The sequence below is a fragment of the Camelus dromedarius genome, chromosome 9 (assembly GCF_036321535.1).
Source record: "Camelus dromedarius isolate mCamDro1 chromosome 9, mCamDro1.pat, whole genome shotgun sequence".
In the NCBI taxonomy this organism is placed as follows: domain Eukaryota; kingdom Metazoa; phylum Chordata; class Mammalia; order Artiodactyla; family Camelidae; genus Camelus; species Camelus dromedarius.
Window position 1 is genome coordinate 20,159,814 of NC_087444.1, and position 15,758 is coordinate 20,175,571.

Here is a 15,758-nt window from a genome sequence, read left to right on the forward strand (position 1 = left end):
TTTAGCAGGTTTTCAGGGTTATGAGATAATGACCAAAAGGGCAAATTCCATCTAAGTTGATTTTCCAGCACCAGTTATGTGGAATCAAAGCAGCAAAGCAAAATACTTTCTAGAGTGAATTCCTACTTTCTAAGTAGGTGGGTGGGACTGTATCTGTTAAGAGCAGAAACATACTAAACCCATGCTGCTCAAGGCTTTGCCTGACGGAAATCTCTGATGTTTTATCTGTTGACATCTCTAAAATGAATCTTTCCTCAGATAAATATTTACGTGTCGTTTCACTGAAGGCACTTTTCAGGAGAGACACCTGATGTAAAACAAAACTGAAGTGTTCTGTTGACTTAGGATATACTTTCTCTTTCTTATAAAAACAAAGTTTTAGTCTGCGAAGAATGAGAGGCTCTACACTTTGAGCTGAAGTTTGATTAGCATTGAAAATCGCTGGCCCTCTGAAGAAAAAAAAACAATTATGAAGAACCTGTTAGAGTTCTAAAAATAAACCAAACCCAAAACAAACATTTACTTTTTTAAAGAGACAGTAAGATAGAAATTCAAATTTGAAAAAGACCCAGGGTAGACTGAGGAATGGCCCTCAAGGATACGAACATCCTAATTCCTGGACCGAGGACACTACCTTATATTGCAGAAGGGACTTTGCAGAAGTGATTAAGCAAGGCTCTTGACATAGGAAGTTTCTCCTGGATTATCCAGACAGGCCCTAAATATAGTCACAAGAGTCACTGTTAAGTGGGCAGCAGAGGAATATTTGACTACAGAAGAGAAGGCAGTGGGGAAGGGTATAGCTCAGCCTGCACCAGGTCCTGGGTTCAATCCCCAGGTACCTCCACTAAAATTAATAAGTAAGTAAAAAAAACCTAATTACCTCCCCCCCTAAATAAATAAATAAGTAAATAAATAAATAATACAAAAAAAAATAAATGTTCTAAAAAACATTAAAGAGAGAGAGAGAGAGAGAAGGTAGTGTGTGTGACCATGGAGACAAAGACTGGAGTGATGATAAAGGAATGTCTGCGGACACCAGAAGGCGCAGGGGACGGATATTCCCCTGGAGCCTCGGCAAGGAACAAGCCTTGTGGACACCTTGATTTTAGTCCCATAAGGCTCATTTCAGACTTCTGGCCTCCAGAATTGTACGAGAGTAGACTTCTTTTGTATTCAGCCACTATATCTGTGACACTGCGTAATGGCCACAATAGGACCCTAAAGCAGGACCCCAGTGACCTGATAAAATTAACCCAGGGACTGAATTTTTTCCCCTTCAACCACATTAGTTTTTATATGCTTAAAGCACGGACAATAGAAATCTTTAAGATAAAGGTCTTGGGAAAACACAGATCAAAGGTTTAAGTGCTCTAAATGGCATTTGCTCCCTCACCTTTTCTTAGTTTTTTTTTTTTTTTTTTTAATTGTAGTCAGTTTACAATGCTGTGTCAATTTCCGGTGTACAGCATCATGTTTCAGTCACACATATACATACATATATTCATTTTCAAATTCTTTTTCATTATAGGTTACCACAAGGTATTGAATATAGGTCCTAGTGCTATACAGAAGAAACTTATCTATTTTATACATGGTAGTTAGTATCTGCAAATCTTGAACTCCCAACTTATCCCTTCCCACCCTCTTCCCCTCTAGTAACCATAACTTTGTTTTCTATGTCTGAGTCCGTTTCTGTTTTGTAAATAAGTTCACTTGTGTCTTTTTTTCTCTTGTTTTAGATTCCACAAATGTGTGATATCATATGGCATTTTTCTTTCTCTTTCTGGCTTATTTCAGTTAGAATGGCGATCTCCAGGTGCATCCATGTTGCTGCAAATGGCATTATTTCATTATTTTTATGTCTGAGTAGTATTCCATTGTATGAATATACCACAACTTCTTTATCCAGTCATGTGTCGATGGACATTTAGGCTGTTTCCATGTCTTGGCTATTGCAAATAGTGCTGCTACGAACATTGGGGTGCAGGTGTCTTTTTGAATTAGAGTTCCCTTTGGAGATATCCCCAGGAGTGAGATTCCTGGATTATACAGTAAGTCCATTTAGTTTTTTGAAGACTCTCTGTACTGTTTTTCATAACGGCTGCACCAAACTACATTGCCACCAGCAGTGTAGGAGGGCTCCCTTTCTCCACACCCTCTCCAGTGTTCATTGTTTGTGGGCTTTTTAATGATGGCCATTCTGACTGGTGTGAGATGATGCCTTACTGTAGTTTTGATTTGCATTTCTCTGATAATTAGCGATATTGAGTGTTTTTCATGGCCTTTTCGTAGCCTTTGTCCCACCCTCTCGCCTTGGAGTCTCCATTCCCTTGCCCTTCCTTGCTCTCCCTCTTCCAGTATCCTCCACCCCGAGGTTAGCAGCCCATCCAGATGCAACGTCCGATGCACTTTGGTGTCTGACATGCCAAACCTCCATCGTGTTAATGAAGGCGTTTCAATTTTCCTTGTGAAACCATGGAGGGGGATCATAAGAAATACAACTATCAACTCACGGTTTATTATAAGTGTGACTTTATTGATTCAACACATACTTGCTGAGTGCAGCTATGCCCTAGGCACTGTGTTAGATCCTGGCAGAACAGCAGTGAACAAGGTAGATGTGGTCCCTGCCTTCACTGACAGATCAGTAAAGGAGGTGGACTAAAGCAAGTAAACATATAGGTGCATAAAATGACCAACTGTGGTTAAAGGCTGTGATGGAGACAAAGAGAGTGCAGTGACAGAGAATAACAGAACCAGCCTTTCTTAGAAAGTGGCATTTTGGTTGTAAAGGGACTCACCCTGTAAAGAGCAAAGTGGAGATGAAGAGAGCATCCTACATAGAGAGATAACACTCAAAGACCTGGTTGGGACAAGAGCTTAGTATGTTTCAGAGATGGAAACAACCCATCTGGACAGAGCACAGTGGAAAAGGAGGACAATGGCACAAGATGAAGTTAGAGAGGTAGGCAGGGGACTGATGACCTAGGGATTCAGAGATAATGGCAGACATCGCTGGTCCCTTGTCTCCTGCTGAACAGCCTGAAGGTATCAGGAGCTGGAAAGCCTCTTGCTAAGAAATATGCCAATAATTAAAGCTTTATCAGTACAGATGCATTCCTTTAAGTTTGGAAATTTTAGAATATCTTCAACCCTCCAGGAAGCACTTTAAACCATTATCAGTTAACACATTGGTGGGAATTCATTTTCTGGACTCCTTTCCTTCACTCAACACTGCATGTCCTCTTGTGTCAGACAGCCCCGTTTGGGGTGCTACATGTGTCCGGGTGTTGAGGGTAGGAAAAAGCCTGGCCCTGCTCTCATCTGAGTACCATGGTGGGAAAGTGAGGGAAAATTACAGGGAGCAAAGGAGAGTGGCTCACCAGACACCCCAGACTTATCTGGGCCAAGGAAGAAGGCTTCAGGGAGGAGGTGGTACTTAAGCAGGAAATTGAAGGATGAATAGGAGTTGAGCAGGTTGGTGCAAGTGTGGAGAGGAACTGAAGAGGAGGATTCCAGGTCTGTCTGGAGCCCTGCGGAATTAGCATGCTAGAGGAGCTGAGAGAAGTCCAGTGCATAGAGATTAAAAGTGAGGAAGAAGGAGAGAGGACCGTGTGGGGTAACTGGCAAGATGGTGTGGGGCCTTGGAGGCTGTGGTAAATGAATTTGGGCTCTAAAAACAAAGAGAAACTATTAATGGAGTTATAAGCAGAGGCGTTCCAGGCTCAAGTTTGCATTTCAAAAAGATCACCCATGTTTTGGTGTAGAGATTGGGGTTGGAGGTAAACAGGAGTGAAAGCGAGAGACGCTGGGAAGGTGATTACTGGCCCTTGGGCAAGAAACGATGGTGGCCTGGATGAGGATGAGATTTCCTAGTTTCAGAAGCTACTTAATCTTCATATTTACACTTACTTACAATTTAGATTAAATATCAAGTCTTTATCAGTGATGTTGGTCATATATTGGGTATGATTTTTATTCCTTTGCAAAGAAGTACAGTATTTTTTATATAAGTGAAGTTAATTTCAGTTTCAAGCTGTATTCTCCTGGAAGTTGTAAATTTGACTTCAGTCATTTTGGCGAGGGGAGGTGTCTCTACTTCTTCCTTGGTATGAATCTGAATTTGGGGAGGAAGGTATGCTGAGATCTTGTATAAGGTGGGTGTCAGGGGACAATTTTGCCCCGTTGATTGTGTTCTACCCTGGAATCCACTGACACATCCTTGGTCTCATCTGACCTATGGTCAGAGGCTCACCCAGGCTTCTGCTGCACACTCTTTGTTCCATCTTGATACCTCCTTATGTCCACTGATCCCTACACCATGTCTAAACTATTCTCCAAGGATAACAAAAAAGTTCTGCTTCCTCCAAAACAATCTGACAACACTACGAGACTGTCCTGGTCACGTTAACACGCCACGTATCTCTCTTCTGCTCTAGAACCACGTTTGGTGTGTAGGACCAATAGTTTGTTGCTGGATCTTGGGGACAGAGTCAAGACATATTTATAAAGAAAAAAATGACTGTACTTGATGACTCATATAGTCAAGAGTGAGGTTTCAAGAATAACTCCGAGATGTTTTTGCATGAGAAACTGGATGTTGCCTTTCAAGGAGGCAGGAACCTTGGAAGAGGAGCAGGTGCAGGGCAGTGGGCTAGAATCATGAGGCCACTTTAGAACATGACATGTTTGAAATACTCAAGATGAGATATTGATGAAGTAGTTGGTAATGGGGAAATTGGGGGCTTGGAAAAAGTCTGGAATTGAGAAAACACACACACACTCACACGGGGGTTTTCAGTTTTCAGTGTAACACAGATGGTAGTGGAAACCATGGGATAGCATGAGATCCCCTGGAGAAAGAGTAAAAGTAAAGTAAAATAAGAGGAAGGATTTGGAAAAAGTCTGAGGAATATTCAAAGATTTAGTAGGAGAACTAGCAGAGTAACCCTGGAGATAAGAGTAAAACAAGGAGGATGTCATGAAACAAAAGTTTTAAGAAGTGTTTCGAGAAGAGGGAGTGGTGAACAACATTACAAGCTAACCTTGTGGAGTAAGATGAAAACTGAGAAGCATCCTCTGGACTTAAAAGTCATTGGTGATCCTGGAAAGAGCGAGTCTAGGGTGTGGAAAAGATAAAAGCCAAACTGGTGTGAAAAGTCTATGATGAACATGTAGGGCAGTCACTAGACTCTTCAGAAAAGTCATGACCTTGTTGGAGGCTGAAATTAGCCCTGCACCAAAGGCTACTCCAGACCCACTTCTTCAACAAAGCTTAAAAACGAGCTTCAGAAGTCAAGCTGATGCACAAATAAATAAACTGCCTGCTACAGCAAAAGCTAACATGCTGTAACTAAGACAACAAAATCCAGTGCTCAATAACAAAACTTCACAATTTCGAGCTTTCAATAAAAAATAAGTATATATAAGAAGCAGGAAACTGGGACTTAAAACCAAGAGAAAACTCAGTCAATAGAAACAAGCCCAGAAAGGAAGAGATGAAAGAATTAGCAGATTAGTAGACAAGGACTTCAAAACAGTTAGAATATGGCCGTGTATTTAATGGAAAACATGAACAAAATGAGAAATGAAGATATAAAAAAGAAAATGTAAGCAATCATACCAAGATTTCTTTTTCAGTGAGCACCCCCCTCCCACCAAAAAAAAAAAAAAAAAAAAAAAAAAAAAGCAATAACCAGCCCTGCAGCCTCTTTTCTGTAAAAGATTTTGTTTCAGATAACTTTGTGCTTTTGTTTCCCTGTATGGAAGTATGTTGAAATGGCCTTAGGGACTATCTTATATATAATTTTTAAAGAAAGTTTAAAGTGACCTTGGCAGGTGCTGGGGAAGGAGGGAGGGAGGCGTGGTTGTGATAGAACTCCAGATGCACTTCTGCCCTGAATTGACGTTGTTTGTAGAAAGTACAAGACTTCCTGGTCAGTGAGAGCAGAGCAGCTGGCTAGGGCTGAAGGGATGACCAAGGTGTGTGTTCTCCTGAACAGGCTGGTGTCTCAGGTCCACCTGCCCGTTAGTCCATCTGAATTTAAGAAAGATCTAGCAGTCCTCAGCCTTACTGTGGCGGAACTCTCATATTTGCTGGCCCTGTTATCTTTTCCCTGATTCTTTTAACCATCCTTTGGGAGCTTTAAGGGTGCTTTTTAAGGTATACTTACATTAAAGAAGAAATATTAATTAAAAGGAGAACATTAAAGTTCAGAAGCTCATCTGATGTATTTGTGAGAGTCTTACCATAGCTGTATTGTCTTGGTCACATTAAGCAATTTAGGGTAACAGGAGAAAGTAAGAATCTTCTCACCTAATTCTGCACCCCCATTAAGGAAGCATAGGTCACCCCTAAGGATATTCATCCCAGAAACATTGATCTCAAAGCTGAATTTTCAAATTTGAAATCCCGCATATTATCAGCTTTTCCAAGTTGGTCCATATGGTCCAGAACTCATGCAGGCTCACATTACTTTAGTTTATAGATCACTTTAGTTCCTAAAACATTACTACCAAGCTTACACTTTAAAATTCTAAGTGATTGGGCATATTTCTACTTACACTCTTTAACTGAAAACGTATTTATTTCTGCAGTCTCATGACAGTACGGGAATTAGAGATCGTGTTTTTACTGTTCCCTGGATGAAGGAAAATAGAAATGTGGGTCTCAGTTGAGTGCACCAAGCTGTCATGCTTATGTTTGGTGCCAGCCAGTCCCTTTTTGGCAGGGCCTGAAGAGAGGCCCAGGGACAAATCCTCCTTACCTTCTACATCCAGCTTCAAATAAAATATCTCCACCAGAACACCTTCTCCCTGTGCAACTACATCACCGAATAGAAAACTTCTTCGCTTAAGTGATGTCTAGTTATCAGCTTGTATTTTCATATCCAACAAACTAAAATCTAAATTTTTAGTTTGAAGCACTTTACAAGGAGACATCCGTCTCCTTGAAACAGAGTGTTTTTATCTCGTATCTCACACATACACAGCTGAAAAGAGCAATGATAAAAATAAAAACACAAAATGACTCAAATATCTTGATTCAAATATCTTTATTATCAGTTGTACTCATTCATTTTATGCCATAGACATTTTGCTTCTAAAAATCTCATCTTCTTTTACTTCCTTTAGTTCTTCATTTTATTCCCAATAGACAGATCTCATGTCTCCACTGTGGGAAGAAGATGGTGAGGAAAAGGCAAGCTCGTTACCAGGATGCTGTACATGGCAATGACACATCATTAGAAACACAGTCATTTAACAGGCCAGGCGGAGAATACATAATTAAGAACCCAGACAGAAGATCATCGTCTTCTACCATCATTTGAAATTACAAAGTACCTCCAAAGGAACTGTGTACTGCTTTGTCTGCAAAAAAGTACTCCAAACAGTAAACCAAAGAGACAAAACATCTTTTCGTGGATTGTTAGAGCATGGAAGGAGGTGCAAATTGTAATTAGCCATGTGCTAGACTTTCACAGCCCAATAGAAAGATGCCTGATGGGGCAGGATCTCTGTGGCCCAGTTTTTCAGGTCAAAAGCAGAATGGCTGTTGAGTAAGGAATAATCCACAAAGGAGAGCTACCATGCTATTCCATTCTCTGGCTGCAAACACAGCAGACGAGCACTCCTCCTGCACACGTTTGTGACTGCAGTCCCATCACTAATTCGCATATATGCCCAACGAGATAGAGTTTCTGGCCTGGGAGACAGCGGGGGAAGCCCCTCCTAGCTAAAGCCCAGACCTTAAAATCGTGGGTCTGGGGACACATTTACTCTGTTTACAAAGGAATCAGAGTGCAAATGTGTTGCAAAGATAATGTTGCTCTATATTAATATTTCCAGGTAAGAAAAAAAAATGGTTTAGAGATGGGGCCTATACCAGAGTGTGGTCTCAGGTAGTAAAAACAAAAACAAACAAACAAACAAAAAACAAAACCCACAGACTTTTGAGTACTTGGTTTATGTCCTGCTGTGCCAGCTACCTATGTGACTTTCAGTAGACTCCTGAATCACCTAAAACCTGTTCTCTAACCTCCCACAATCTTAATTGAACATGTTTATAGTGGGGGGGTTGGACTCAGTGATTTCTGAAAAAATGGCATTCAAAACATGTGTGCGTAACGCAACACTGCAAATCAACTATACTTCAATTCAAAACAAAACAAAACAAAAAAAAGAAATTGCCAATAACATAGGAGTAAAACCAAGGGAAAAATGTATGTGTGTATAAGCACACCCTCTCATTTTCCTGAGAAAAATACATTAACTTTCACTAGATTTGCAAAAGGTCCTGTGACTAAAAAAAAAAAAAAAAAAAAGTGAAGTGAGATTCTCAGGCCTGGTAGGAGTAGAAAATGAAACTGAAAACATTCAAAATCTTGTGCTGGAACAGGCAAGTGACAGGAGGATTTGATTTACTCTGATTGGCGGAGAATGAGACACTCTTCTCAAATGAAAACGGATGAAGATGAGCTTATATCACTTAAGATGCAATATAATCTTTTGGCTCAAATTGCTGTGTGCCAGTAAATTAGGGATTAACTTGGTACTGAAAATCATGCAAATTCTCTTTGTGAATTTGTGCATTAAGTGTAACTTTCTACCAAGTGACTTTCACTACTACAGGGAGATGAGATTTGGCTAATTCTTCTTAAGGCAGATAAACATAGTGATAAGAGCCTTTAGACTGAAGACAACATAATGGATACCTTCCTTCTTTATAATCTACTTGGTTCACATTGCTGTGTTTTGATTTTGGGTCCACTTCATGATCAGACAGTCATGCAAGTATGCAAATTTCCAAAGTCAACAACTCCACCCTGCTCTCACTCACTCGACCTTACCCTACCCATCAGGTATTGCAGCCAAGAAAGTCTTCACTGGAAGGCAAGTGCCACTAGGGAGAGGGAGAGGCTTTGCTGATTTAACCCTGGATCCCTCACACCTAGAACAATGCACCCAGCACATAGTGGTTGCTCAGCAAGCATTGTTGAATGAATTCTAATATTTAGGATTTTTCAGAATGGTTTTGGGATTGGACACTTCTTTCTGAGACTGAGCAGATCCAGGATATCAAAGTTGAGTCTCTGAGATCTACTTTGGCCCCCTGTTTTCTGAAGTCAATGCAAATTGCTGGTTTTAATTTAGAAAGCCCAGTTGGAGTTAAGAGTCTGGATATGCAGGTTACCATCATCTTTGTGCAATATTCTACCAACTAAAGTGGTTCAGGCAGTTCCAGTAGCATTCAGATTTTAATCCTGGGCAACTTTGAGGCATTTGTCCCAGTATAAGGCAAATTTTTATCCCCACACTACTGAATCATAGCCTCAACTGATCGACCCCCCTGTGTAGAGAAAATTCTCCCTTTCAGTTGTGTAGGAAATAGCACAGCAGTAGTAAGAGTAGCACCGCCACCACTGACCTTTTCATTAAAGTTGGGCGCTCAGGAATGAATCTCTGACTTAAATGAATGTCCTGTAAACAGATAATTCTAAGCTCAGTGCCTCTTGGGACAACATGTAAAACTGGACTCAGAAAGCAAAACACTCTACTATCTAAATTCAAACCTAATTAATGGCTAATTTCCCTCATATTTCATCTCTCTGCTGTAACCTCCCGAATTTTAGACCTAACTCTATTCATACTCTTTTGTTTTATTGCTAAGGTTTGAGGCATGGAAATGGCCAATTTCTCCATATTAAATTTAGATCTATTTTAGTATATACTTTCACTCACTTAAGGATGGGTTTTGAATGATAGTTGTTGGTCTAAGAGGCCAGATGACGGAGACACGTCCATCTCACTGCTAATCTGCTAATTCTTTTTACTTTTTTTTTTTTTTTTGCTTTTTCTCCCTCTGTCTTCTTGCTTCTTCCTCCCAGACATCTGCCCACAAATTCTGGCCTCCTTGTGATCTGGTCATTCCCATCGTATTTGCTGTGTTTATATCAACTTAATGTTGACAGAGGTCTTGGTACTTTGGCTATCTGTACTGAGGTACGTTGCTGTGGCATACTAACAATAAAGAGTTATCTCAGCATGAAGAAGTTTATGCGGAAGGAAAAATGTTCTTCAGATTTTTTAAAAACACTAATAACCCTGGGTACATTTAGGCAAGTATACAACATTGATTTCCAAGGATCTGAAATAACACTTCACACACATGAAGTCTATTATCTTACACACCAAATTTCAGTAGCCTTCTGGGACACAAAATTACCAATTAAGCAACAGGCATGAAATGACACAGTGGTTAGGTGTGCAGGTTTTATAATAAAAGAAAGAAGATGATGGTGATTGAGTATATTTGCTTCAAAGCTTTATGTAATTTACCAGCTAAATTTAAGCTTTCTTCCTTTCACAGCCCCAAAGGTATATATTTGACAGACACTCTATTCTAAACATTATTTACTTTATTATTTAAAAAAAAGTTCATTACTCCTAGCTTATAAAAAGAAAGATACAAGTACTATAAAATTATGGTAGGAAAGGACTTAAGAAAAAGAAAAATGAGAAAAGAATGGTCAGACGGAGAAAATATGCTCTCAAAATGGAACTCTTTGCTAAGAGCCACAGATGCAATACCTTGAGCCTCAGGAGAGCTTTAATTAGTCCAGCTCGTCCTTCAGCGCGTGCTCAGAAGCTCTGGCAGGGACTGTAAATTAGGGCAAGGAAATCCAGCAGGGACCTGGGTGGGTTAAGGGGGAAGGGCAGGATCTTAAAGTGGCAATGACCATTTAAAATAGCAATGCCTCTGGGCTCCACCACTCCTGTCTTAGACCTTTCAACCTATCACCACCAACCTGCTCCACCTTCTGCATTCCCTATCTCACCATCTCAGTTAACAGTACTGCCTCCCTTTCCCAGTTATTGAAGCCAGAAATATAGGGATCATTGCTGATTTCTTTCTCTTATGCTTTTGCAAAATGAATCACTATCAATTTTTGCATATTTTACCTTACATTTGATTTCACTTCTCCATCCCTATTATCATTGTCCTGGTTTAAGCCCTCAGGCCCTCACTGGGTCCTGCCTGGGCGCTTACAACACTGTCTCAACTGGTATTATATGCATTTTCCACTGCTGCCAATCATCTTTTACAAATCACACCACTCCAGCTTAAAAACCACTTCAGTCCCCATCATCTGTAGGGAAAAGTTGAAACTCCTTAGCACTGCGTACTTGGCCTCTGTCAACCCATAGACCTCATTTCTGACACATTCCAGGTTGCATATTCTGTTCTCACAATAACCAACTGCTGTTAGCATGTATGTTCCAATATAATGTGAATTAACACTGAAAATATAGAAAAGTTTTTGGCTCACTTAAAATATATTAACTTTTAGGGAATAAGATGAAATAACTTAATTTCTGCTTAACACTCAATTTATTAATTCTGCTATAAATCATAAAATATTGATTTATAATTTTTCCACTCCCATGTATCATAATATCAAAGGAAAATTTCAAAAGTTAAAAATATGACTCTCTTACCACCACAAAATGAACTCATGCCAACAATTTTATTTTAATGGATGAAGGTACCGGTAACACGGTAAAGCTGGTTCTAAGAGCATTTGAGGAACTGATTATTTCTAGAAAAAAAATGTTGAAATAAGATTGCTAGATTACATACAAAATGAATTAGTGTTTTAGAGGGCAATGAAATAACAGATTATCTATTAAACATAATTATTTACATCTCTACCAAACAAAAATCTACAAATTTACTAGTAAATGCACAGTATCTGGACTTTAATTCATAGCAAATAGCCAAGTCAAACACAGGTACATTTTCCTACAGAATTGAACAATTAAATAATCCTGGGGTGGGCTTGTTGAATAATGCTTCATTACTACTTGAAAAGACATATAGTCCTTTTCTTGCTTTCTTATTACTTTCAAAAGTGCAGTATAATTTTTCTTAACAATGAAAGTTTTTTCTTTTTTTTTTTATTAAAACACTTCACATTAATCTTCTTCATCTGTGTTTTGACACCACAATAGTCACTTCTTGAGTCACCTAACAAAGTTTTCCAGAACATAACATTTTATGTCCTCTTAAGTTTTCTCAGATAAACCACTCTTGGAATCTCATGTAGTTTGAAAAGAGAATAGATATGTTAAATAACTACAAACATTGTAGGACAGTGTATAGTTATGTGGATGTTAAAATGCTGAGTGACTACCAAATAGTGCATCATCATCATCATCATCATCATTATGTGGATGTTAAAATGCTGAGTGACTACCAAATAGTGCATCATCATCATCATCATCATCATAATGATCATGATGATGTAATCTGTAGCACCCCAAAATAGCAATAAGAGAGAATGGCCATATAAAAAGGGCTTTAAGACTCCAATAGATGGCCAGGAAGGAAAAAGAAAGAAGATGGTAAACACAAAACACTAAATAGCAGAAATGACTCCAAATATATCATTCACAATAAACATAAATGGATTTAACACACATGTTAAAAGACAGAGACTACAAAATTAGAGAGACCAAAAAAAAAAAAAAAAATCCTGTCATAAACATGCCTAGAACACAACAAAACTGAAAGGATGAAAATAAAGGGATTACAAAGAAAATAACAACACAAACCTGATGCAGCAATATTAACATTTAGATGGAATAAAAATTAAGACAAAAAGCATTAAAAGAAAAAAGAGGCATTTGATCATGATGAAAAGAATGATTTGATTGGTATTCTCATGAACTTTCACAAATAAAAAGAGAACTTGATAAAAACTCAAAAATGATAATCATTTTGGAAGATTTTGATACATTTATTAAGAACATATATCCAGCAGAGGAAAAGCTAGTAGTAATACAGACTACTTTAACAAAATTAACGAGCTTAATTGAATATACAGAGAACCTTGCACCCAAATGGAGAGTATTTTCAATACATTCAGCACACTTTTCTAAAATGACCACACACTAGGTCACAAGAAAATTCAGTTTCCAAGATTTAATATCCTCTGTATTAACAAAGCATTTAACTTAGTAATCAACAATAAAAAGATGGTTAAAAAATAGCAACAATTGGAAACTTAAAAAAATGCGCTAATAAAGAGCTTATTGGTTAAAGAGAACATTACAGTGTCATGGAATATTTAAAACTAAAGACAATGAAAGTACCACGTGACAAAACTTGTGGGACAGAGCAAAGTAGTACTTAGAAATGCATAGCCTTATGCATAATTATTCTTATAAAAGGAAAACTGAAAGCAAAAAACTAAACTTTCAAGTCATGTAGGTAGTAGAAGAATTACAGACTAACAAAAACAAAGAAAATAACTCATATAATCCATAAAATAGAAAACTAAGACACACAGAAAGAAAAATCATAAAATAAAACATGGATCTTTAAAAAAGTAATAAAGTAGACAAACTTCTAGCAAGACTGATAAGAATGGGATAAAAATGAATACTATTAAAAATAAAAAATGGGGCATAAATACAGCTAGAGCATGATTTTAAAAACCCAAAGAGAACAAGGTTGAAAAGTTTATTTCAAAAACAATAGAAAAACCAGATAAAATAGAAACACTTTTAGAAAAAAACTAAAAGTAATTCAAGAACAGAAAGCCATAAAATATGTGACATCTATCTATCTATCTATCTATCTATCTATCTATCTATCTATCTATCTATCTATCTATCTATCTATCTATCTATCTATCTGTCTGTCTACCTACCTACCTACCTACCTCTGTAATAAAGAGGCTCCCGGTGCAAAACAAGCCAAGTCCAGATAGTTTAAAGAGTTTTACCAAACAATTCCAATTCATTTTAAAGCTACTATAATCTTACAGGCAAATCCGGACAAGAACAGTAACAAAAAAAAAGAAAACTATAGGCCTCTCTCACTCTTAGATGTAAAATCCTGGATAAAGCGTTAGCTGGTCACCTCTTCTGTTCAGTACTGAATTGGGGGCCATGGCCTGGACAATGGAATACTATGCAGTTGTTAAAACCAACCTAAAGAGGTGGAAGGGAACGAGGGGGCTTAAGGCAGGTAGCCTGCGGCGTCCCGAGGTCCTGCTACATCCTCGTCTATTTCACGCCTGGCAAACTGCCATTTATCCTTCCAGCACCTTGCCAGCCATCATATCGTGTCCCACAAATTATTCTTTCCTCTTTTCTATTTCCTTAGTACCTCGTGCATAATTCTATAATCAAATGTATCTCTAGTTTTGCACGAATTTGGTTACCTGTGACCTAACCACATAGAGTTCATAGAGAGTAGTCCACACAGAGTAGGATTGGAAAGAAATGTTGAAGAGCACTCTTCTCCGAAGGATCTAAAACCCATTCCCACTTCCCTCATTTAACTGATTTGTATAAAAGGACAAATAATGCTGAGCCGTCACCAGGTGCCCCGCCCCGAAGCAGGGCCCACGGCTTAGGCGCAGCAGCCTTTCCCGTGTTTCTCCATCCGAGAGGATGCCTATGCCCGCGCCCACTTCCTCTTCCTGCCCGCTTTAAGCGGGGTGGACACCCATCCCTCTCATAAAAACATCTTTAACAGGAAGCGCAGAGGCCCGGGTACCCGGGATCCCGTCCCGCCCTCGCACGCCCTCGGCGCCCGGGCCGCCGCCCCCGGATCCCGCGCGGCCCCCGGCCCCGCCCGCGCACACGCGCCGCCCGCCGCGCCGCCCGCCGCCCCGCCCGCGCTAGCGCGCCGCGTCCGGCTCCGCGCCCGCAGGGCCGAGCGGGTGCCGGGCGCCGAGGGGTTCGCGCGCCGGGCGGGCCGGGGAGGGCCGCGCCGGAGCGGGGGCGGCGGCAGAGCGGGCAGGCGCCGGGCTCCCGCTGGTGCCTGGGCCGGGCCGAGCGCGCGGCCCGCCATGGAGGTGGAGGAGGCTTTCCAGGCGGTGGGCGAGATGGGCATCTACCAGATGTACCTGTGCTTCCTGCTGGCCGTGCTGCTGCAGGTGAGTCCCCCGCCGTTGTCCTGGCCGCTGGCCTCGGCCGAGACGTACCCTCTCTGCAGTCCCCAACGCCTGGCCGGGATGCCGAGGCTCTGCAGACACCCCAGGTGTGGCGAGCCTCCCCCGCCTCCACCCCCCCACCCCGGCGAGGGCGGCGCTGGGCGCGGCGCCGCGCGGTGGCCGGGGCCCCGGAACGCCAAGGTCGCCGGCCGGCCTGTCAAGCTTTGAGCCCGCCCAAGCCTCGGATCCTCGCCAGTTAGGCGCCCTGCTCCCCTCCCTTCCAGTGGGGAAGGAGTGTGTTGAGGGGATACCAGTCCATGAACTGGTTAGTAAGAGATGCAGAATTCCGTTGTTACCTGTAATACGCTGTGAATACGAAAGGGAATTTTTAACCTGTGGCACTGTCACCTTGGAATCCGGATCACAGAGAGGGCCCTGATCACCCTCTGACAAAAGATCCGATCTAGAGCTTCCTCTTTCAGCGCTGGTATCTACTTACCATCTTTTCCTAGATTTGGGTGGGGGGCTCCCTATTTCAGGGGCTCTCAATGCATAGGGTTTGTTTCTCTCTGGTTTAAGTTCTGCTGGGTCATTCTGTTCGGAGCCCCCTTGGGTTGAGACTTTTATAAAAGTCGATAGTGCCATTACAACGCGCAGTGTAAGACGGAATCACTTCTTCCTTGTACAGAATCTTCAGAGACCGGTTGCACACTCCAGCCTAAAAATGTGGCTTTCATATGCTTGAGGTCATTACAAATATGCTTTGCTGGGCAAGAGTTACTCCTCCTTTGCCAGCTTAAATGGCCC

General features: G+C 40.8%; 1 protein-coding gene and 1 long non-coding RNA gene across 5 annotated transcripts in view; one reads left to right on the forward strand and one right to left on the reverse strand.

The window, feature by feature from the left end:
* Nucleotides 1–7,185: 7,185 nt before the first annotated feature.
* LOC135322017 (uncharacterized) lies at nucleotides 7,186–15,061 on the reverse strand. The gene is made up of 3 exons (XR_010382249.1): nucleotides 14,925–15,061; nucleotides 11,503–11,603; nucleotides 7,186–9,483 (listed from the first exon to the last, which is right to left on the reverse strand). It is a non-coding gene; the product is annotated as an uncharacterized LOC135322017 (long non-coding RNA).
* The window catches only part of SLC22A15 (solute carrier family 22 member 15), a 76,320-nt gene continuing 75,340 nt past the window's right edge, over nucleotides 14,779–15,758 (forward strand). For all 4 annotated transcript variants that reach the window (XM_031457884.2, XM_064488872.1, XM_031457885.2 and 1 more), the window contains exon 1: nucleotides 14,779–14,954. In XM_031457884.2, the coding sequence (XP_031313744.1) occupies nucleotides 14,868–14,954 (87 nt within the window). In that variant the 5' untranslated portion in view covers nucleotides 14,779–14,867. The remainder of the gene's footprint in view (nucleotides 14,955–15,758) is intronic.